General features: G+C 44.4%; 1 protein-coding gene across 1 annotated transcript; it reads left to right on the top strand.

Annotated features, from left to right (window-relative positions):
- The first annotated feature begins 3,657 nt into the window (after positions 1–3,657).
- On the top strand, positions 3,658–22,466 carry TRAF3IP2 (TRAF3 interacting protein 2). The gene is made up of 9 exons (XM_010189879.1): positions 3,658–3,673; positions 3,925–4,680; positions 7,749–7,938; positions 10,144–10,331; positions 11,827–11,915; positions 13,694–13,762; positions 16,047–16,163; positions 17,174–17,248; positions 21,871–22,466. The coding sequence occupies exons 1-9, from the start codon at positions 3,658–3,660 to the stop codon at positions 22,015–22,017; spliced, it is 1,647 nt and encodes a 548-aa protein (XP_010188181.1). The 3' UTR covers positions 22,018–22,466.
- Positions 22,467–24,201: the final 1,735 nt, after the last annotated feature.

Genomic DNA, 24,201 nt, shown 5'->3' with positions numbered 1-24,201 from the left:
TAACTGGAAAAGTCAGAGGAAACCTAATGAAACTGCAGCACGAGGCAACATAAAATACCAGGATAATGGGCTCAGTGTTGGGTCGTTTTCCAAAAGCAAAAGATCTTCAGCAGAGCAGAAACGTCCCAAAGCACTGCTGTTGGAGGAGGATGTTTCTGAATCATCTGTAACATTTCCAGCAGCGTGGGGATTTCTCTCGGGAATTCCCATCCTCATACCATCGCCAGCATTGCTCAAAGACCATTCAGCACATCATGGGGTTAATTTATCCTCGGGGCCATCTCTGCAGACAGAGCTCTGCTGTTATAACAGCTTCACTCTCCAACCAGAGCTACTGAGGGAGGAGGAGGAGGAGTATGAAGTCACTTTTCTTCCTTTCTAATGATGTGTCTGTTTTAACACCGAAGCCCTGAGCGCCTCGATGCCTCCTACCTCAGCCCCATGGGAGCAGAGGCTGTGCATGGGTATCAAATCTCAGCTTTCACTGCTCAGCTATGCTGCAGCAGGGTCTAAGCAAAATCATAGTTAAGAAAAACTAGAAGCTTTTGCAGGTAAAAACACAGGTGATGGAATCAAGTTTCTCTTCTGCCTGACCACATTATTTTTACTCAGATATTTGGAGTAATTTACAAAATGTTTAGCTCACATTGCACAGGAAGGAAATAAGGCTGTCAATAGGAAATAAGGGTGTCATTTAAGTATTAAGTTGATTTGAGAGATAAAGAGGTGTTTATCCTTTCAGAGGGCTAAATAATAGGAAAGACATTTTAATCAAATCTGAGGTAAACCATTTAAAGAATCTGGTAGCTGATCATTTGCAATGCAGTTTAATGAAGTCTTAATATGCCTCCTCCAAAAGGCAAAGTAAATACACTAAAAAACAGACCTGAATAAAACAAGTCTGAATTTTTTCTGCCCATGTTGTGTCTTTAAGTTCACACAATCTGTGCATGATCCATTTCACAGACAGCCAGATGTTAGCAATGGAATTAAAAAAAAAAAAAGGTCAAAAACTGTGGAGGTTATAGCCTGCAAAGGAATTTAGTAGCTTTTAAATCCCATCTGACACCCAATCCAAAACTGACTGAAGTCAACAGAGAGATTCCCATTTACTTCACTGAGCTCTGGACTGAGTTCTTGGTTTCTCCGCAGAAATCTGTTCTTGTCATGGTGCTAAACTAAAGGCTGTTGAGCTCAGAGGATCTGAATTCAAAGTATTTTCTAGTGTTTTGATCTGACTACTTCAGAGACAATCAAAGAAGCATCTTAGTGTGTAAGCATGGCAAATTTGTTTCCAAAAAGCCATGTTTTAGGTGTTTGCTAAGGATTATGTCTAATGGAGTGGAATGCTCGGACAATGCGTGTTGCTGAAGAGCTGGAGCTGTACCCCAGCATCCCCCAGCTGAGCTTGGGCTTCATGAACACCAGGGAGAATTTTGCTCAGAGGACCCTTTCACTGGAGATGCTTGGAGAGGGGGGAGTAAGAGTTGGCAATGCCATTTGTGCTGCTTGTGTGCGTGTCGTTCAGCCTACAGGCAAACAGACAGGGATATCCACAAGAATGTCTGAGCAGGCACTTCGAGGCCAGATGATCCAAGGGTCAGGTTTACAAAGCTGTTGAGATGAGCAAAAGGCAGATGCCTTGCAGGGAGCTTGGCACCTAAGCTTCCCAGGCACTTTTCTAAGTCTGGCAGGGGACCTCTCGGCAGCCTTACACCCTGATTTGTGTAAATCTGACCTTGTGCTGGCTGTACTGTCCTGGTGAGTCACCACCACAGGGCAGTCATCATTTAAACTGCCATCTGACCAAAGGTCCCAGCTAAATGACATTTTGCAACTGCCGCACAAGACAGCACAAGCCCCCGTCACGGTCCTGTGCTAATGATGAGAGCTGGAGGTTTTTCCTTTCCCACCACGCTGGTTACAACTGTCACAGCACCGTGACTCAGCAAGTGGGGACAGCCTTAGTGACGTGGTGCAGAGCAGAAGGGATGCAAACTGCCGGGAGAGATGTGTGGTGGTGGTGAGCTGAGCATCAGGGTTTCAAGCCTGGGTGCTTGCATGGGAAGGAGCTGGTTTGGCACCAGCCCCAGTGCTCTCACGCAGAGGGGCTGCAGCTGTTGGAGCAGCAGCACGTTCACTGTGTTGGTGCAGCTCATAGCTGCTCTGAGGACTTGCCTACGTGGGAAAATTTACCGGCGTAATTATCCCACTGTAATTATCCCAGGATAGCTCTCCCTATGGACGTGCTTATTATAACATAGGATGTGTATTTTGAATACATGGTAAATCTTCTGCAGAGATGAGTTTTAAGTTACACAGAGGAGGAATATTTACATTGCAGCCCAGCAGCAAAGAACGGTTTTTATCCTACTTCCCAGCAAATGTTACACCCAGAATTTTCTATGTCTGAGGTACTTTCGGGGGGGGGGGGGGGGTGATACATGTCATTTGATCTGATTAGCATGAAGGTAAAGCCTGATTTTTGCCTTATAGCAAATCCTTTGCTTTTACAGAAGCGTGGTGGGAGCCAGGCTAAAGATTAGGACACTGACTTACACCTCTCTGTGATCCTGTTCAACTGTTTTTAATACTGCAGTCATTTGCATATGTTCTTCATTTGACCTTTCTGTTCAAGCTACTGGTAGAAATCCTTGGATTGTTGTGGGTTTGACTTTCTTTACCAGGGTTTCAAGCCACATTCTGTTCCCAAATACTGTCATTCCCGTTGCTTGAGTGCCTAGTCCGTCCTTCTCTGATAACTCTGCTACTTGGGATTTTAGCTTCTCCAATCTCATAGAAGGAAAATGGCTGGGGAAATTATGAGCACCAGGCTTGTTTCTCTATATTACACAGCAACAGATAGAATTTGCTGGGAGCAAGTTAATCTGCACCCCTGTACCGGAGGATGAAGATGGCTGCACTCTCTGAAGCTCAAGCAGCATTTACCCATCACTGCTGCTGTCATTCTGATCCATCATCAGGGATCATTTGGCTGGACCAAATTTACTGACAGCACCCCCCAAAGAAAGTGATGATTTTGATGTCTGAAGCCCAAGCCAATTCCAAAGGAAGGAAAAAAACCCCATCCAAACAGTAACTAATGTCTCTAAACTGTCTTTAATTCTCAATAATTTGAAATAACAAGAGCCATATGATAATAAGATGGATGAAGTGGTTTGATAAAATAAGAAGAATACTTGGAAACAAGCTTGGGAGTTAAAATTATTCAGCTAGGTGTGAGGTGAAGTTTAGATCCGAGTCGTCAGTGGGAAGCTATTATTAGAAGGTCCAGAGTAAAATACTGCAAGTGATTGCATTCCTTGGAATTGCCTCAGCCAAACCTCCGGACCTAAGCATCCTGCTCTTTTGTCAGGTCCAGAAATTACCTCTGAGAGACTGTTCACGTGCTTTTTTTTTGGAACAGTAAGTTCCAGAAATCCCGTAAAGCGTCTGTTTTGCACAATGCGATTTCCATAACTCTAGCCGGTATTTCTTTTCCAGTCTCTGAGACAGAGTTATTTCAGGATTATTGCCTGTGTGGAACTGTACCGTGTTCACGAGAGTCATTTCTCTTGTTTTGCAGTTTGCTGGAAAATCCTGGCCTTGCAGTAAGACAGCTGACTCTTGTTTCCAGTGCGACTACAAAACTTGGAAATGGCCTCTCTGTCAGGTTAGTCCAAATTGTAACGCTGCAAGCAAGCCACGCTCCAGCTAATGCGCTACTTTCTTGCTTTGCCAAAATTCAGCCCGACCTTTCTTGCTGCTTTCTGCCTGTCTTTTTAAAAAACTTAAAAATATAAAGAATACTAGGAATATATATTGCTCTTCACTATTCCAGCTCACAGTGAGTGATGACTGATGACAGGCATTTGTCTGTATGGCTGAGCATCTACAGTAGTGTTTCTTCTCCCACTTTTTCAGGCAGTTCTGTGGGTCGAAGCATACCAGTCGAAGTGGATGAATCCATGCCATGGTCCCCATTTCCCGAACATGCCTTGGAAAAGGCTTCACAGCCTTCTGGAGGGGTTATGGAAGGTGAAGAGTCCCAGAGACCCTGTGTCGCTCAAATGCCTCACGCTGTGGCCAACCCATCACACTTCTGCAGGGCACCGACACGTCATCAGTCAGCACCAGCCATGGAGCTGGACAGCAGCTTGTGGTCAAAATGTACCAATCCTGATGGAGATGGACACTTCTGTTCCCCTGGTGAATCAATAGCGGGAATAGTTCCCTCTGAGATGCATCTTGTAGCTATGGACAAACCAGGCATGCAGTCAAGTTCACAGCTTTCAGATGACACTGGCCACAACTCCAGCAAAGCAAGGCAGAGCTTGTCTGATGCTCCCGAGGACTTGCTGGAGGAGAGCAGCCAAGGGAGCTCTCAGTCACAGCGGCCCTCAGGAAACAGACCCCCAGCAGAGCTGGGGACTGGGGACACAGGGTACAACTCCCAGTCACGAGATCTCATGGGCATCAGGCACCTGGAGCCCCCCTTACCGCTGGTGTCCGTGTTGAACCCACGGGACCTTCCCGGACCACTGGTCTCCAGAGAGTTTTTTGGACCTGAGTATCAGCAGTGCCCTATGTGCCAGCACTTGCCCCATCCCAACGCCTCCTTGCAATCCCACGGCTGCTTTGGGCACCGCTGCCCAGCAGAGCAGCACCCCCAGAGCCCATGTGAGTAGCACCACTTATTTCACAGGAGGTTTTCTCGGTGTATCGTAGCCATGGTGTAACAAGCTGGGGTTTTCCTACTGTACCTAATGGCAATGCACAGCGTGCAATTATTAACCTTTTTAAACATCTATTTGGAGTCCATTTTATATTTCCAGGTTTTCGGGTTATGCAGCCAGACTCTCTGAGGCGGAACCTCCGAGCCAGATAAAAAGTTAAAGAACTCACAGTTATTCATCAAATGAAGGCGAATGATTTTGCCTAGAAAGTAGCCTTTGTCCATCATGCTGAGCATACACAGCCTTCTCCCTGCTGTTATTTCATGTTCTAGTCATTTCCTTCTTCCCTGCATCAGTCATTCAGCAGCCCCCTATGCTGACTTGATTCCTGTTGTTTTCATAGATTTCCTTGCTCCTATTTGGATCCCCAAAGTTGAGAATTTCCTGCCAGGATCAGGATGGGAGGTTACCCTTGATCTCTGTAAATAGTATCACCCAGCACTATGACCACACTCACCCATATGTTTTATCTCTATGTGAAAAGAGCGTGACATCCGTCATCCTCATTTTTTTCTGTTGTCAGCTGAAATGAAAGCTCATTACTCAAAATGGAGCCCTCTCAGCTGCTGGTGATTGTATCGCTGAACACTGATGTGACTCCATCAATACGGGTGTTTTGGCTCTTGGAGACTACGACGCAGTTTACAGCCTGCTATTAATTAGTATTTCTTCTCAGTCTCTGAGATTTTTATCTGTTATGAAGTGAGCTTTGAACATTCAACAGCAATATCATTGTTTTAATATAATTTATATTACATTAGACTCAGGAGACCCCGACACGGTTTGCGCTGGCTTTGTAATAAAAAGCTGTAGGCCTGTTCTGATAACCCTTTTTTTTATAACCTTCTGTTGAATCCACAGTATTTATATTACATCTGTTTAAGGAGTTTTGTCATTCCAGCAATGTGCTATAATTAGGTATATGAAAGAGAGAGGGTATCAGAGCCTCAGTTTTAACCTCTGATCTTGGGACTTTGTAAAGGGGAAGGGGCTACAGATGGACTCGGATCAATGTCTGCAGCTGAACATTTGCAAAACGTCCTCTGGTTTTCTTTTCGTACCTTCTCCTTTCAGTTCAGTTATAAGCAGACAAAGAGCTGGTTGCACAACACCCTGCACTATTTACCTCCATTTGCCTCCTCCACACGCGGGCATCGTGAGAAGTAGGACAGTTACTGAATGAGGCCATTTTGCTTTAAAGCAGGAACTCTGAAAGGCTTTCTTTAGAAAAATCACTACCATTTCAACCATATCCAGAGGGCAGAAAGAATAAAATAAACTCAGATGGCTGGAGCAGATTTGGTCAGGACCGAGAAGCTGGCAACTGTACTCCTGTTTCTCACATGGCCGGTACAGCGTATATCACCTCCTGACAGCTCCTTGAGTTTCAGATAATTGCTGGGCAGTGGCAACCCACAGCAAAGCTCTGCACTTTGTGTGTCGCAACGCGCCTCTCCCCGAGGAATAGCAGTTGTGCTCCTGGGCTCTAAGCTGGCTGTGGACACCTGCTATTTGAGATACAACAGCAAAACTGCTTCTGAAGTCAAAGAAATCCTCCCAGCAGCGCTATGCGCCCAGGGACCATTATTTCAGATATTTATGTGTGACGGCTGTTGGTGTGTGCGGGCACGCACACTTGGCCATGCTGTGTTTCTGAACCGCAGTGGTTGCATCCATTAAAATGCTGTAGCATCAGGCAGATCCAAAGGAAGCTGATGAAACATTGGCCTAAAACGTTGTAAACCAAACTGAGTCTTCCCTAGAGCTGCTTATGAGGAACCCACGAGAAGACCATATTTACAACCCATTTTGTTCTCCCAGACTCTTTCTCCTTGTCCTATAACAAATAGTTAAGAAGGGAAGCAGGAAAAAAGTCTCCTAAAACAATTGTGAGAAATACGATGTTGCTGACGAACAATTTCACCAGGAATCTCTTTGTAACTGTAGGGCTGGTGGTTTGTTTTTTTTAAAGTATTGGCTCCTGGAATTGGACTATTTAATCAATGGTTTATTTTTCCTCCCCTTTAAAAAAAAATAAACTAGTCCTTATGGCTGCTAGGAAAAGGAAAGCATGACCCCAAAATGGCTAAAAGGATTTAAAAAAAACCAGTCAGGGGCAGGGGGGAAAGTGTTTGAGTACTGCAGCTTTCAGAGCCAGCTCATAACACCATAATCACACAGCGCTAATAAGCCCTGCCAGGCTGGACTTTGATCTGCACAGAGCAGCTTGAAAGTGCGCAGAGCTGCTGCCTAATGACAACTGCAAGCAGAAAGACTGAAAAAAAAATTAGTTTTCCCAGTTTGGGAAACAAACAGCTTACATTGCTTTCTCTTTCAGTTTATGCCAACAGTTCCACTGTACGTTAGTTATTAAACAGCATAACGTGTGCGCAGCCAACTACAGTCAGGTTTTTCAGAATTACTTGAGCAAAATTGTCACTTCGGGCTTCCCCTGCAGCCTTCTGGATGGCAACAGGAGCTGCAGCAAGGCCTTAAAAGGTCACTTAGGCAGAAAATTCATACAGGGTGAAGTAACAAACCAAGAGATTATTTTTTCTCTTTTCATTTGCAGTAATCACAGTCTGTTTAGCCTTAGTGTTGCAAACTGATTTGTTCCAGGATTTTGCATCTGCTTTCATGAGAACGTTGGGATGATTCATTTTCGCAAGTTGTTGCCAAAAAGAAATTAAGAAAAAAAAAACCACCAAAAAACACTGAGGCATCGTAAGTGCAGGGACAAAACAGCCCTGGATGTTTGTCACTTGTCCCAACAGCTCAACCCAGGGCAGGGCGCAGAACCATGCTGTGTGTGAATGGGAAATAGGAAACTTCAGACTGTAAAACATTTCTTAATCTGGCAGCTTTCAGACTGAGATACCTGTAAATGCTTCCAAACTCCTCAGTTTCCTGAGACATGAAGGAGGACATGCCTGGAAAGGAATAAACACAAACAGAGGCAAAAATGTATTGGCTGAAATGATAGTTGCTGCCTTTATTTTCTCGCCCTCTCAGATGGCAGAGCTCCTTACCAACATTTTCCACATACATCGCAACCACTTCCTCCTGTTCCTGGACCTTGCATGAGAGTTATCCGCCCGGCCCAGCAAGTCATCCCAAATTACTCAAACCCTCGTGCTCCCAAGGGCACCGGAGACCGACCACCCCAGAGGATGTGCTCCTCCCCTGGTCCTCCTCGATTCCCGTAAGTACGCCTCAAGGGTGGGTTGTGTGCGGTGGAAGCTCCTCTGATCTGATTTTGTGGGCTTTCAACCAATAATTCCAAAGCCTTGTAATGTTAGCATGCCTGAGCTGCAGGGGTACATGTGAGATGCTGGGTAGTTTTCTTTATTTGCTATTTTACACCCAGCAGGGGCCTGACCTTACCCTAGAGAACTTCAAAGCTGGATACGTGATATGTTGTTACAGCGCACCCTGAAATGCACGCATTAAGAAAGATAAACGCTTGAAGGTTAAAGGGATGAAGGGTTGAAAAATATCTCAGTTGAAACCTTAGAGCTCTCCTGCTCGAGAGCAAAGGTCAATTCGGCGGCTCACTGCGGTCTTCAGCTTCATGCTGTACCAGCCTGGGACGCTGCAATTGTTGGCTTCCAGTGATTTCCTTCTTATCTCTTCTGTAGTGCAGAGAAGAAGGGAGAAAATCTCATTCATTGCTCATATAGCTGTACATTGCAGTTTGCAGCCTTTTCTATGATTTTCCATGTAGTAATAAAACACCATGTCTAGCACTTTCCATCCAGGGCTTTTTGACTGGTTTTCAAATATTAATTTACCAGGTGTTATATCTCACTCCTTACAAGTATGTCATTAACAGATGGGAAATACCATCCTTGCAGGGTTTTCTCCAGACTCAGCTACCTGAAGACAAATTGAAGCTTCAGTTACTGAGGATGTATGAAATCAGATCGTTTTTATTGAAGTGTCACAATACTTTTAGAGGTGCTAAACTTAAAAGTGAGAGAACAGGCAGAACAGAAGAGGGTGGGTGGCTGCAATGCTGCACTGCTCTGGCCTGTGAAAAGTTAGGGGTTGTGACACAAAAGTGACAGCGGGATAAGGCAGTACTTGCCCCAGAGAGAATTGCACTGAAGAATTTGTATGAAAATGTAAACATACTGAGGAATAGTGGGTATCCTTTGCAGTAGTAAAATTTATAAAACAGACTCCTGGGGTTTGGTGCATTTGTTAGAAAAGGTGAAATTTGGGGAAGATCTGTAAATGGGCCACAGACGTGTTTTTTGTGGCTGTTGATGAGGGATGCGATGCTTTTCTTGGTATTTTCTTCTGCTAAAAGAAGTCCAGAATGCGCAGGGTCTGTCCTGCGGCTGCGTGGCTGGTGTTTGCATGCTGGTTCCAGGAACAGCAGCTATATGTTGGTAATATTTGCCTATAGAGTATTTTGTAACAGAAAACATCTGTACTGAAATGAATAAACCAAATCTTAATGTGACAACAGAAAACATGCTGTGACCAGTCTGTCATCATTCATTTAAGGAAGGCAAAGGAAAAAAAGGAGAGTGGGCTTGATTGACTAAATATCACTGCTCTGTGGAGGAAAGCTCTCAGAGAAGCCCAACACTCGTCCAACAGATTCAGCCCACCAGATTCAAAGCACACTTCATGTAAAAATCTGTGTAGATTTCCCTTTGTATTGACTTAAACTGTAAAACCAAAGAGTAGTAGGACAAGAACTGATGAGCTTCCTAAAATCATCCCTTTCTCAGTGTTTATTACAGTGGAGATGATGTTAGGCAAGGTTATTGCAGGTATGGAGCACAGATCCCTAACATGAGAAATCCTCATTGGTCTGCTACTGCTGGACCAGAAAGGAACTTTGTTCCCTTTAGCAAAACTTTTGAGTTCTGTCCAGAATTGAAGATCCTCCAAGCTGTGCCAGAGCTGGAGCTGGAGTGCCCTGTACCCCCTTTTTCTCAATCCTCACCTTGCACTGTGCCTCCTGTGCTGTGCTGAGAGCACCTAAGGTGTCATGAAGCCCCCTTTAGATAATGGGAAGAGGTCACCCAAATGCCACCCTGCTCCTGTACATGCGCAACACCATCCAGAGCACAGCATTATTTCTTGCTCAGAAATGGCCCTTGCTTCTGCTCATTGCAAAGTGAACAGCTTTCAGCCATGAGGTGCATTTACTTCCTGTGGCTAACAGTGCTTCTGCAATAAACTGCGTCTTGTGGTACACTGTCAGCAAGGTAGCCGTTCAAAAGATACTGTAATAACTTAAGTAGAAGTGCTGAGCCAAGAATTTCTACAAGAGCTTTTCCTGCCTAATATGCAGGTAATGTTCTTAGTGTGTTATTAAAAGAAAAAGAGAAAATCTGAATTTTACCTAAAAAGAAATGTTTTTTAAATCTTCGCTTGCTTTTTTTTGTAGAAATCAGCTATACAACCAGCTACACAACCAGCTACCTAATGGTCAGCTTCCCCCCAAGGCATGTGGCCCAGATGAAGCATGTTGTTGTCCTTCTGACAATTTTCCATCTCCAGTGGCCGTCCCAAGACCTCTCAGTAACCCTTCAGCCAAGGGAACGCTGAGAACCAGCAATTTGCCGGAGGAGCTGCGTAAGTGGTTAGCAAATTTGTTCTGTGCAAGATTTTACAGCACAGCCTGACAGCTTTAGGTGGGAAAGCTCCGGGGATGGGGGGAAGAGGGCAGGGGGAACGACATTAAGACACAAAAACAACAAGAAAAGAAAATACTGAGTGTCATCACATCAGTAGGGTGTGAGCATTTGTGCTTGGTGGGATGGAATTATCCCCTTGAATCCTGAACACATAATTGGCATTAATTGCTTGTTATTCTGTTTACAAAAGAAAAATACTGTTTAGATTGTTTTCATGACTTCTTGCTAAACAGGATGTCCCTTTGAGGCAGGAGGGACTGAAGCTTACAGTAAAAGACTAATAATGAACAAAGCCCCAGAGTCAAAATGTTTCTGCCTGTCTCAAACCAGACAAAAATGTCAAGTCTTTACCTCAGTTTCTCCCTGACCTGGTGAGAGGAGAGGACTTTGGGCCAGGAGCCCACGCTGAGGGCTGAGGGTGGCACAGGCGCTGGATGAGGCACTACCCCTGCTGCCAGACTCCGAAATGCTTCCACCCTTTAACTCTTAGGGAAAGTCATGTTTCAGAAAACTCTTTTCCTTCCTAATGCTGTGCTCGCTGGCAGGTGAGATACACCATTGCTAAGACCCTCCACATCTCTCCTCACGTTTTGATTTTTCCTTTATTCTTCATTTTGTGCATCACCTTTCAAATCCAGAGAGTTGCATCTCTCTGCCCTGCAGGAGTGAGTTATGACACTTGGATAAACCCTACTTTATTGGTTGGTGTGTCCTAGATACAGGAATTACCAGATAGAGTTGTGTTGTTTGTAATATGTGCACAGCTGGATTAGATCAGCCAGCTGGTTTACCCATGTTTCTTTAATTAGTAAAAAGCCTCCTTCCGTGATGGCAAGGGCAGCTGAAGACATTGCTGTCCTCAGCCATCCACAGTCCCTGCACAGGTGGTTAATGCTGCTCTAAGGTCAGGCGGTGTGGCACGTGTAAGGGCTTCCTGGGCTCCTGGTCTAATCAGTGAGGTCTGGGGGAAAGCTGTGCTGATGGCAGCTGGTGCAGGGGGCACAAGTTTTGGGTGAGGGCCCAACCTCATCTATGCCAAAGGGCTGGGGAAGAAGTGGTTCTGGCAGCAGAGCAGGGCGATGTGACCCTCTCCTGGTTGCACAGGGGCGCTTGGCAGCAGCAAGGCAGTAGGAGCTTAAATATACACCACAGTTTCTGGATACGGGGTTGAGTTCATCACCAAGCCACTGTACTGTCCTGCATCCATTTTGTAAATAATCCAAAGAGATGTAGATGGGCAGAACCCACAGTGTGGTGGAAAAGGAGGCCTGTGAAAGTCTCATCTTCTCCTGTGTGACCTAGTCTAGGTGATCGTGCTCTGGCAGGGGAGTTGGACTGGATGATCTTTCGAGATCTTAAATACTCTTAATATTCTGTGATTCCAAATGGCATATTTTAACGCATCGAATATTCATACAGACTCTCTTTCCTAGGTAAGGTCTTTATAACCTATTCAGTGGACACAGCAGTGGAAGTTATGAAATTTGTGAACTTCCTGCTTGTAAATGGATTTCAAACTGCTGTAAGTATTCTTTCCAGATTAAATTACTTTCAACCAGGGGAGAAAAGAGACTTCTGGTGTTTTTTTTTTTTAAAAGTCCATTTAAATGTTTCTGTTTGTCGTCACATTTTGTGGACTGAGAAGATACGAACAGAATGGACTTGCCTTGGCTTTAAAAGCTGTAACTTAAATTATTTGCCTTTTCGTTTGCTCATTTTTTAACTGAATTTTATGCTTTAAAATGTTTTTTAGTAATTGCCCTGGAAAATTCCATTTAATGACACCAGATATCAGATGGGCAATAGTATGTGGTTCTGTGAGCTCTTCCATTGTCATTGTCTCATATTTGATCTGTAATATCAGTATTAAAAAGGTCAATTTTCATGTTCATCCCATCACAGCTTTTTTTCTGTAATGCCTATTACATCATTGGTTCTTCAGATGTGAATACCCTTCTGCTAAAAAATGATCTAAAATCAGTGTATTTCATACAGCTTAATGAAACAGCCCATCTCATGGTTTCATTTGCTTTGTTATACTTTTTAAAGGGATTCTAAAATCAGTGGTCTGAAAAGGTTTATGTCCTACTGTCTAATCCCATAAGCCATCCATGTTTTCATTTAAGTTCTTGTGAGTTTCCATCATAATAACAGCCCTCTCTAAGGGAACCATCCACAGAGGCTCCAGGATCCAGTCTTCATCAAAATCTTGATTCATATTTTCTTATTTCAAGTGCATATGCTATCTGACCCCACAACCTTCACTCTTTGGCTTCAGTTCAGGAAAACATTTAAGCAAGTGGCTATCATTAAACTGAATGAGACTCAGTGGGGGGCTTTGCACACGCTTATTTATTTTCATGAATCTCAGATTTTTTCCAGAGACCACAATTATACTTCTCTCCAGCAGTTCTGTACTATGACCAATTCATAAGAAAGCTCTGGGCACCATAGAGGTATGGAGTAGAAGGCTCATTAATAGCAACCTTTTCTGGACAGGCAATTCTTGGAGCCTGCAGCAGGATAATAAGTACAGCAAAATGGCCCCAAAGCAGGGAAATGAGTACACACTCTACTTTCAAAAAGGGAAAAAGAAAGAACTGAGAGCAGAACACAACTCTTCTATCAAAACCTTGTAGACGTTAATACTTACTCCATTGGTCACGGTCATTGATTGCCAGTTTTTGGGCTTACTGAGCATCCAGGGAAGTGAGTGATGTCGGTCATATCCAGCCCTATGAAGTCCTCCAACTCTTTGCTCTCACTGAAGTCTGGGTTCCTGCATCCAGTGTCAGTGGCCTGGCTGACTCTGCACCACACACCCTGACAGTTCAGTGCAATATGAAGCTAAACCTTGACACTCAGTGCATACCCACAGAGTGCATATCCATAGCCAGAAAATTGTGGACATTTGCAGCTATACAGGCAGAGAAGGTGGGCAGCCATCCACTTTCTTGAGGTGTTTAGAGAGGCAAAAAAGCCACATTGCAAACACTGAATATCTAACATTCATCATCAATGATTGTTTCTTGTTCTGCTGAGCAAAAAATGCCTGGGGCTGGGAGCTAACAGGGCAGCATGACCGTCTGAGCAGGAGCCCAGGGGTGTGTATGCAGCAGCCCCCCTCTGCCTGCCTGGGGTGTCCATCCAGCTCGACGCTGCAGGGAAAGGGGAGAAGGTATGCATGCACTAAGGGAATGCATGTCAGAAACTAGAAAAAAGAGCAAGCGTGTTTTCAGGGGCACCAAATGGGAAAGAAAGGTGCAAGGATGCTCACCACAGACTTTCATTCTCTTGCAGATTGACATATTTGAGGACACAGTACGAGGTATTGACATCATTAAGTGGATGGAGCGCTACCTATGTGATGTATGTAAAGGCAATTTAACCTTGTTCATGGCAGAGGTGACCTGAGGAAAATGGTTGAATTATTCTAATAGCAACAGAAGCAGATTCAAAATGCAAGACCCTACTATGCCCTTCCCTGCCCTTACTGAAATGGCAGAGACCTGGCAGATAAACAACAGGCAAATGTCACTTACTTCTGTATCTTATGGTCCCAAAGCTCATTTTTTAAGAAATGAAGTGCTAGTCCTGGCATTCCTAGCAAATTCCAATACTGGCTGTTACATTCAGCCTGAAGCTGCCATTGGACAAGTTGTTCCTCCATCTCATTTTTTAAATAGTGAGTTTTAAATGTGCTTGGATAAAATATCTGTATTTCATCCAAGGCTGCATAGTAGGGGTAAATATTCATCCTGCTTCTCACCTGTAGCTTTTAGGTTGCTATCAAAGACACTGACGAGTTCTTCTGGATAAACCATCTCATATGCAAAGTGGAAATTGGTATTCTGTAAGTCGAATGATAGATTTGCTCTCATCAGTATCTATCTAAGCAGTGAAATAGAGATTCATATTTTTGCCAGTGCAGTCCCTCCCAGCAGCAACCTCCTCTGCAGTTCAAAGGAGCAGTGTGTGTACATCTCCTTTAGGATCAAGCCAAATGGTCCCATTACACCAGCGCAGCTGGACACAAACTGGCAATTCTGCTGCTCCACACACCATCATGGGGTGGCTTCCTTCAATTCATGCCATGCTGGGTGGCCACTGGGCCTCTGACTGACTCTGGGCAGATCTCCATGGCTCAGAAACAGGATGATGAGGTGAGGGGTTTTCCCCAACCTGAGCAAGGAAGCTCAACCATCTGAGGCAGCACTATGCAGGTTTCCTAAAGGTGTCCGGCAGGACACCATAGCTCAAGTGCACTGCCACACAGGCATGGTACTACTGCATACAGAGAGAGCTTGGGGCCTCTGGTGCGGCAGTACAGTCATGTATTTGGGGGCTTTCATCAGGAAAAATCAGGCTTGGGCTCACTGTGCATAATGGAGGTACTGAAACTAGAAGCCAGGGTAAATTTTCTCTTGCCAAGAGCATCATTATCACTTAAAATATAAACTGGCAGATCTCTCTTGGGACTTCTCCACAGTCAGGAGGAGAGACCCGTATGTGCAAAGAGCAATTCCCTGCCTCCACACGAGGTTCCTTCTCTGACTGCCCGCCCCAGAAACATCTTGTTTCCTCCATTGGCTGTAGAGGCAGTTCCTAACTTCAGAACCCTCGCACACGTGAGGAAGAAGGGACTGCTTGGACACAAGCAGGGGGATGTGTGCAGCTGGGCATGTCTCTGCAAACCCTCAACATCTGTAAGTGCTTACACGCATGTCAGGCACAAGGAAAAGTAATTCTGGAGTATGTTAAGTTAGTGTAAGGGATAATGGCTCCTTACCGTATTTGACCCTGTGGTGGGGCAAATTCACTTGATACTGCACAGAAGGAAGGAGTTAATTAGGTGCCAGGCCGGCTGTGAGCCACAGACTTGGAAGCCTTACACAGCCTGATGTGACGGGGATGAAAGACAGGCCCTAGGTAAACACAAGTAGGAGGCTTTCATCTGCTGAGCCTCTTCACTGGCCCACCATTAAGGAGGAAAGATGTTTCCCAGATATGAAGGATGGCCACTCTGTGGAAACCTGAGCTCAGCGGGGGGCTGGGATTAAACAAGTTACTGGCGGGATCTGTGCTGACCCAGCAAGGCAAGGAGCATTGCCTTTGGCCACCGCAGCAAGGAGGGACAGAGACGCTAGGTACCCCTAAACCTGCCCAGACCATCTGCAAGAGCCCACCTCTCTGGACAGCCACCTCTCTGCACACCTCACCACTATGATCAGCAATAAAAAATTGCCAAGAGCCCTAGATGTAGCTCCCACATAAATGGTTAAATCGATGCACTTTTACATAAGCTGTTGGAAAACATTTAGGTCTGAATTTGAAGATAAAACTTTTCTGTGTATGTACATAGACGCTCTACACTGCTAAAAAGTAGTTTTTTATTACAGGGATTCCGACTGTAAACTGGTAGCTGCTAATATATCTCCTGACATTTAGATTTTCTATATTATAAGATCTTGAGAAAAAATGAGGAGAATGAGTGTACGAGTTCTCCAATATTTCCTGCCAGAATGAATGCGATCCTCTCATGTTTGCCAAGAACATAAAGATCACTTAAAACACAAACTGGCAGATTTCCGATCTGCCTCTACCAAACACGCTGCATTTCCCGATTTCATAAAAGTGCTTTTCTCCCTAACAGAAGACGGTGATGATAATCATAGCAATCAGTCCAAAATACAAACAGGATGTGGAAGGGGCTGAATCCCAGCTGGACAGAGATGAACACGGCTTACATACTAAATACATCCACAGGATGGTAAGCAAGGACGTGCATTTGCTCTTTTACAAAGACACTGTCTCTTCTGTCTCCAAATGGCAGGTTCTTTGCTTTGTTTTCCCTAATCCCCATAGTTAAACACCCCCCTTTGGAATTCATTAATCCTCCCTCTCATCAGCTCCGTATGCTCATTAACATCTGCTAAGAGGTTCAAGGAAGAAAAATCCTATTAAACATGCTCATCTTATTTCTCCATATTCTTTATTGCTCAATGTTTTTTTCCCTCCTTCACCTCCTTGAGCCCTTGTTGCTCTGTCGTATAGCCTTGAGCACAATCTTATCTAACAGTGCCTGAACTTCCTCCCTATAAACCAGCCCCTATTGCTTTGGCCATCCTGTTACCAAGGTCTGTTTTTGGGCAGAGGCAAAGCTGGCTGAAAGGTGGAATTGCAAAGCGAAGGCCAGAGCTGCAAAGTGAGGCTCCTGGGCAGGAGGACCAGGGTGGCAGGGGACCAGCAGGGGTCACAGACACCCATCGTTGAAGTCTGTTACTGACCCTGCAGTTAAACTCATCAGAAGCTGTCACCAACAGATGAGCTCTCAGAAGTACTTTGCTGTCCTTACCACCCCCACAATGCCTGTGTCAGGGGGACACAAGGGACAGGCTAGGTCCCAGCTCAGACATGGAGTCCTGGCTTGGACACGGAGGTGGCCTCCCACTGAAATCTTTCACCCCACTGGAGACTGAACTGGGGACTTGGTCAAGTCAAACTTTGTCAGTTCTAGATGGGCTAAACCCAGAATTATGTCACACCACAAAACCAAATCAAGAAACATTAACAGATGTTCCCTGTATCCTTTCTATAGTAACGAAGAATCAGATTAAGTGGCCAAACAAAACTGTACCAAGTCCATCAGCAATAAATCAAATCACTTAACAGAAGAGCAGTTTAAGTAAGCAACAAATGTTTTTACAGAGAGGATTCAGATGAGTGTGAAGAAAAATTAATGTGTTGTTACAATAAATCTGGCAATTTGTTCCATTCTAGATGCAGATTGAGTTTATACAGCAAGGAAGTATGAACTTCAGATTCATCCCCGTGCTTTTTCCAAATGCCAAAAAGGTAATGTACATACATGCATATATACTTGTCACATGATTAAGCACATCTTTTGTTCGCAACGTACCAGATGAAATTCTGAAAACCAAACCCTCAATTTGTTAGTTCTTAATAGCCCACTAGTAATATTCCTAAGCTACATTTTACATGAAGAGTTTATAGTTTTATGTATATGCAAATAAAAAACATTTCATCCACAATATAAATCAATGCATAAATGTATTTCTGATGATGAATGTATAACTAAAACTTAAATTGTCATGAGTATTGAAAGAATTTAAATGGAGAGAGACAGCCTATCCAGCAAGCATACTTTTTATATTAACCCTTTTATAATTTTATCCAGATGTAATGCTGATGAGTGCGATGGGAGAGATTTATGACTGATGTGAAGTGAGGATCTGGAAGAGGGTGGGTTGAGAATATAAAAATAAAGAGGATAATAAATATTGAAGTACTAGGCCATTGCTTGAACTTTGATGGGCCCATCAAAGGCAAACTCTAAGGGTTATTAGGACTTGCAATTTCATCTGCCCTCCTTACTGGTTTTGAAGATTCATTTGAGATTAAGAAATAACTAATGCAACAGATTCCTGTACCCTTCTTCCTCACTGAGAGAATCCTGGGATTTTTACAAGGCTGGAGAAGATAAACAGGTTCAGTTATAGTTGAGAAATTGCATTCTTATCCAAACTTGACACAGATCTATCGTATTTGTGTTCACTTTTCATCACTAAATGCTGTGCGCACTGTTAGGTAGCTGTTATGTTACCCCTAGGTACAGCTGCATTTTGGAAAAGTATGGCAAGTTTCTTTATATTTATTTGGGTGCTCAAATTTTGGTACATAAGTCAAGATTTAAACAATGTAGCCAATGATTGTAGGGCCATGAAGTCCCACAAGATTTGTGGGTTTGAGTGTGATCAAGTTCTTTATTTAGGCACTGATTTAATATAAGCTCAGAAATTTGAAAACATCCCCCTGGGCTTGTAAAATATGTGGGGTCCTTTGGGATGGATGATACCTCTGTTATTTCATGTCATTCAGTCCCTTTCCTGAATGATCTCAATCTGGTACTTGCCTTAAGTGTGACAAGCTGGGAGACAGCACTGGTGGGAACTGGGCAGACCAAAGGCAGTGAACGCCATCTGCATTTTCAGTCAGTCCTTGCAGCATGGTCTGGGGGAAAAGGGCAGCACTGATCCTAACTCTGGGGGCTCCTTGAATGCCTGCCACACAACCAGACCATAGAGCCTGTGGTCACTTGGCACCTCAAGGACTGCAGAGAGAAGTGGCCCAGCAGGTGCTGGAGCTGCCTTTGGGCCTTGAGGCAGGCTCAAGAGCAATAAGCTTACATTAATTTTGGATGAACTTCATGTACCAAAAGACTATTTAGCATATAGCAGCAGCGCTCTCAGATAGTGATCTAGAAGGAATTTCCAGGGTTGGTTTATTCAGCTGTTCCTAGCAAAGCATCAGGCTCCAGGCAGCTTCCTGCCCATCCTCTGTAGTCCACATCATCCTTCAGTTTTTCGAGAGGTGCCTTTCTCATCTAAACTGTGCAGCTCAGTATCTTATACTGGTGTTAAGCTTTGCTTTGTGTCTTCATACTGTTTTTTTGGTACATCATCTACCTTCATCTAACTAGTTAATGATAATACAACTGAGGATATTGTGGGTAGAAAGAGAGTGCCAGAGCCTGAACAAGTTACAGTAATGAAGTCAGAGGAGGTGAGGTACCTGAAAAATGCCACGTCTATGTACAATTGGATGATGTTGGCAGGCAAATTACCTTAATTTTGTCTTTTTTACACTGTCCTTTATATGTTCAAGTACTACTGTAGCTGGCAGTGGAAAAGAGCATGGGAGCAAGGTTTGGAAGGTTTCATTTGGGAACATGGCTATTAGATGAGTTAATCTCCTACGAAGCACATCATAAAGCACTGCTGGTATGTGAAAGTTAGTTGACCTCCATCAGGAAGGGATCTATGTGATCCAAAGGGTGTTCATTAGGAAATTGAATAACAAGGGAGAAAAGCATAACGTGGAGTTAAGGTGGAACTGGCATTTCCAGCTTCCCATCATACACTGCTAAAAGAAACCTGGAGATGTCTTGCTGATGCAAGGTTTGCATCAAGGCAACCCACAGAAATGTGTCCTCCTGATCTGGTCATGTGATGGCCAAAGCATTAAGCCATGACTGCCCCACGCTGGAAGTTTCTTCTGGCAGAGCGGAGGCAGCTGGAGGGGTGAGGTGAGCAGGGTGGGTGCCAGGGCAGCCAGGAGAGCTCAAACCGCGCTCTGCTGACACAGGCCTGAACATACGGCCCTGCCCTCTTCCTACCAGTTTGATCCTCAGAGTTATCGAATACTCTCTCTATAGCATAGCGAGAATTTCATCCCTGCTTACAGATACATAGCTGAATTAAAAAAAAATGAAAAATGTGTAACCATTTTCCCATTACTCCCACCCACTATGACGGCTGGTGTCACAGAAAAGCCCCTTTCTCACTTTCTCCACTCTCCTGGATCCAAGTCACAACTATAATCACCCCTTACCCCTACACACCTCCCTCAAGTTAAAATTATTGCCAGAGTTGATTAGCGTGCAGGTGCTTTTTGCACTGAGTTCATTATGGAGGTTATTAAATGAAACTGGCCGCAGGAGCAGTTCTGGAAGAAAGGCGCAGAGCCTGTCTCTGGATGTATAGAGCCTCTCATTACATTCCCACTCGCTGATTTCTTACCTACTATACATTTCTCACACTAATTTCCATCTTTTCAAGCTTAACTAATGATTTCCCATGTGGACCTATATAAAATGCTTTGCTGAAGTCCAGACCGACTAGAACTACTGCGTTTCCTTCTTCCAGAAGATGTAGTTTCTTATCAAAGACAGAGAGAGGGCTCATTTGGCAAACCCTTGCTGTATTTTATGGTATTTCTTTCTATGGCTTTTATCAAGATTTAGTAAAGAAACAAATTTTAGGTAATAAGGGTGTGCACATGCACGCAAACATAGTTATCTTTTTTTCTCCCAGTAACATTTGAATCTCTTGGCCAATTTCAAACAGCTGTGTCAAAGGAGTAAAGTTCACAAAGATTAAAATCCACTCCTATGCAAAAACAGACTTGCAGGCCGAGACAAGAAAACTTATTTGTGCTCCTACCAAAGGGAACACTGCAGGATCTTACCCTTGTTGTGACCACCTGGAAGAGCAACATTTTAAAACCTCCAATTTGGGGAGACTGTTCACCAAAGCCATTCACTTTCTCAGCCACTGGCGAAAGCAGAAAGCCAGGCCTGTGAGATACCTCTGCCACTCACCAAGCTGCTTGTCCAGAAGCCCAGGTGAGGTCAGACTAATGGGTCTGTAGGTGCCTGGGTGCCTTACCTCCTTCTTCTTACACATAAATCCTATAGAGCTAACAGAGTGGTTGCATCGGTTAGCACAAACTGTACCCTGAGCAGTGGAAATGATACACCCTCATTCCTACAACTGTACAGGCCAAGGCAGAGACAGACAATTTGAGAAGCATGAGGCTTGGGAATGGACGATTTGGAGTGCAGTGAGGTTGTTTGCTGGCAGGCAGGTCGTGCCGACTATGCCAGGGCATCCCCTGGCCAGGCACCAGAGACGAGGTGCACACCAGCAGCTTTTTGCTGTGTCCTCTTGAAGATAGCTCCACTGGCTTGACAGGGACTGTGCTGCTCCTAACAAAGGACACCTTGGGAGAACACTGACCTGCTAAATAAGAGGTCCAGGGAGCAAGTGCTGGGTGTCTTGACTGCTCACATTGCTTACCTGCTAGCTGACTTTGGCTGTGTTCTGGTGTCTCCAACAGCTCTCCAAAAACAAATCTCCATCTCCACAGTGGACATGAGCTGGTTTTGGTCAAGGATCAGTCTTTGAGCCTCTTTTAATTAGTGGTTTGAATATAGCCCTTCACCCACACACATCCAGGCTGTGGAGATATGAGAACACGAGGTCTGAGCAGGCTCCTCTCCACCAGCCTGCTGTCACTGTCCAGGGCCATGGTGGTCCCATCTTCATGACATTAATGGGCATTAGCCAACCTCTGTGAAAGGCTGCATCTTTCCTATCTTTCCATCTCCTGCTCAGGAGGTGGCCAGAGGACACCACACTTGGTGAAGGACGGTGCAAGGGGAGGGGGTGAGAAGGCTACTAGGGTGAGAAATGCTCCCCTGTGGGCCTACTCTTTCCCTATTGATTCTCAACCCAAGGTTGAACATGTTGCGTGGATCCTTCAGCAGCTCCTAAGGTGGTGCTGGGGCACTGAAATGTCTCCCTTGTCTCCTCAGTGTTTATTTTCACAAGCTTTTAGATGCCTGTCACTGAGATCAGACTCCCTTTGCGACGTGGTGAAATTAGCCAACATGATGGCAAGAAAGAAAGAGAGACAGGCAAGCTGTGAGATCACACCAAGTTCATTTAGGAACCCAAATACATTCCTGAAGCCAAACTAAAATTTCTTGTTGTTACGGGAAGTGCCTAGAACAGACAAAATGAAATCTTGCTTGGCAGGCTCTGATGGAATCCGCAAGGTTCTGGTACAGATTCAGGAGGATTTATGGGATATCGCTTTTCCCCCTTGTTTCTCAGGAGCACGTGCCTACCTGGCTGCAGAACACTCACATCTATAACTGGCCGAAGAACAAGAAGAACATCCTTTTGCGGTTACTGCGAGAGGAGGAATACGTCGCTCCTCCAGTCGGACCTTTACCAACGCTCCAGGTTGTGCCGCTATGAACATTGCTGCCGAAAGTGCACGAAGAGCAGTTGTTGAAGGGTTGCTCTTGGCGGGGAGCCAGCGCTCTTCCAGATGGCTCTTTTTGATGACAGAAACTCTTTCTGCTAAAGGAATTACTTGTCTGGGGTAACTCAGGCTCAGCTTGTTCTCTACCATGTTAAACATTTATTTCTGAAGCTGGTGGGACAGAACTCTTTTCTCTAGATTTTTAAATAAGCTGCAAATGGAAAGAATGCCCAGTTTTATTTTAATATCTGTTTTTAACATATTCCTTTATTAGTCAATATAGCAAACAAATACCAGGAATAATGTTGCAATAAGTGTAAAATAAAAATTACATCCTTCTTTTTGCTCAGGGTTTCTTTAAAGATATTCCTGTCTTGTAAAGAATTATCAGTCAGGTAATTTGTATATACACTATTAAATATATTTGCCTTTTGTACGGCTACTTTACTTATTGCATAGGCTTTTATTATTGCTGGAAACAACAGAGGAATGGTAACTTTTGGGTAATGCAAGCTTTCCTTAGCCTGTCTTGCATAAAGACAGTGTCTTCAGTTAGAGGACTCTCAGATCTGAAATCTCGAGAGTTTCATTGCCTTACAGCTCGGCCCCCAACACCTTCAGCATGGAGCAGCAATAGTCCACAAAAGGAGAGCTAAAAGCACGATGATGTGTGTGCTGCCAGTACCCTGGAACGCTGCTGCAGTGTTTTTTACTGCAGGCCTTTAGCTTTGTTACTGCTCTTCAGCCCTTATTTGAAACAGAGCGTGTCAAAGGACAGCTGGCATTTGGAAAGCTAGCGCTTGTTAAGAGAAATAGCATTGAGTCCTGCAACTCGTACTCAGTGTGGAACAATAAAATAGTCAAAGATGCTGGAGAGCCATGGGGTGTTGGCAACCAGGGAGGCTCAACAATGTCAAATCTGCTAAAGTTTGAGTGCTTTTTTACAGAGCACAACACAAGTACGACTTTGGTGAGGGTTCTTTCTTTTAAAACTGCCTTAACCTTACCAAGGTAATAGTGAACTCTGTTGGCCTAAAGTTCTGCAGCCTTTATTCTTTAGCGTAGTCGTAGATGTCCTGCTCTGGCACAGATCACTTTGTGCCTTCCCAATGCAGGCTTTTTCCAAGATCCACTTCAACTTCAGTATTTGTTATAGAATGCCCCAAATACGGCTTTACACAAAAGCACGTTTGGTAATCTGAAAAGTAAATTAGCCCAGAAATTGATACTCCTGTTACATTACCCGAATTGCTTAATTAGCTTTCCATGAAGGTGGTGCCAGTGTGGTGTATTGATATAGGACTTGCTTCATGGTGCTCAGGAGAAATAATTGAAGAACCACATTGCAGAAACACTCAGAACTGATGCTCCTTTACCAGGCTTTTCCATGAAGAGTTGTAGCTATCCAAGAGGACTGGGAGAAGGGTGTATCCAGTGTTGTAATCTCTTATAATTTGTGGTATTTGTTGTGCTTATTACAACTCCAGTTCCTAAAGGGAAGCTCAGCAACCGCAATAGGCTAATACCTGCCATGCCGGCAGCTTCCTGACAAGGCACACTAAAATTGTGTTACATAGTGGTACCTCTTGTGTTAGTGGGGAGGGCGGTCCATTTTCCATGTGAGAAAACAAAAAACTAAGCTCCCAATTTAGAAAATAACTGTCTAGTATATGGTGATAAACCTAAGATCATGACAGAAATCCTTCTTAAAAGGTCTAGAAAGTGAAGACAAAAGGAGTGGTATGTGGATACCTACACATTGACATTTAGGGTCACTTGGGGTGCCCTCCAGTATTGAGCTCAGCCTCCAGGTTGAGCAAGTCTCCTGAAATGGTATGGGATATCTGCCAACTCCATACGGCTGTCTTTGGTATTTTAAGATACCTGAAGCATGTTAACATTGTGAACTTGTCTGTCTCAAACGGCTTCTGAGCCCCTTAGCTAATTTCTACCACATTTGATAGGTAGAAACTCAAAGATAGTAAGCTTCTACAAGTTTCATGGAAATAATTACCTGAGCAAAGAGGCCAGCCCCAAACCTGCATGCTGCAGAGGGAGAGGTGGTGGGGTCAGGCCAGCCGAGGTCTCTTCCTGGAGGTGAGCAGCTGGACAGCCAGCACTCATGGGAGTCACAGCTGGCCACCCTGCCCCTGGACAGGGCTGGTGGGAGGCAGGGA

This window comes from Mesitornis unicolor, unplaced genomic scaffold (assembly GCF_000695765.1).
Source record: "Mesitornis unicolor isolate BGI_N332 unplaced genomic scaffold, ASM69576v1 scaffold618, whole genome shotgun sequence".
Classification (NCBI taxonomy): domain Eukaryota; kingdom Metazoa; phylum Chordata; class Aves; order Mesitornithiformes; family Mesitornithidae; genus Mesitornis; species Mesitornis unicolor.
Note: the sequence above shows the minus strand (reverse complement) of the source record. Positions and strands in the feature narration are given on the sequence as shown.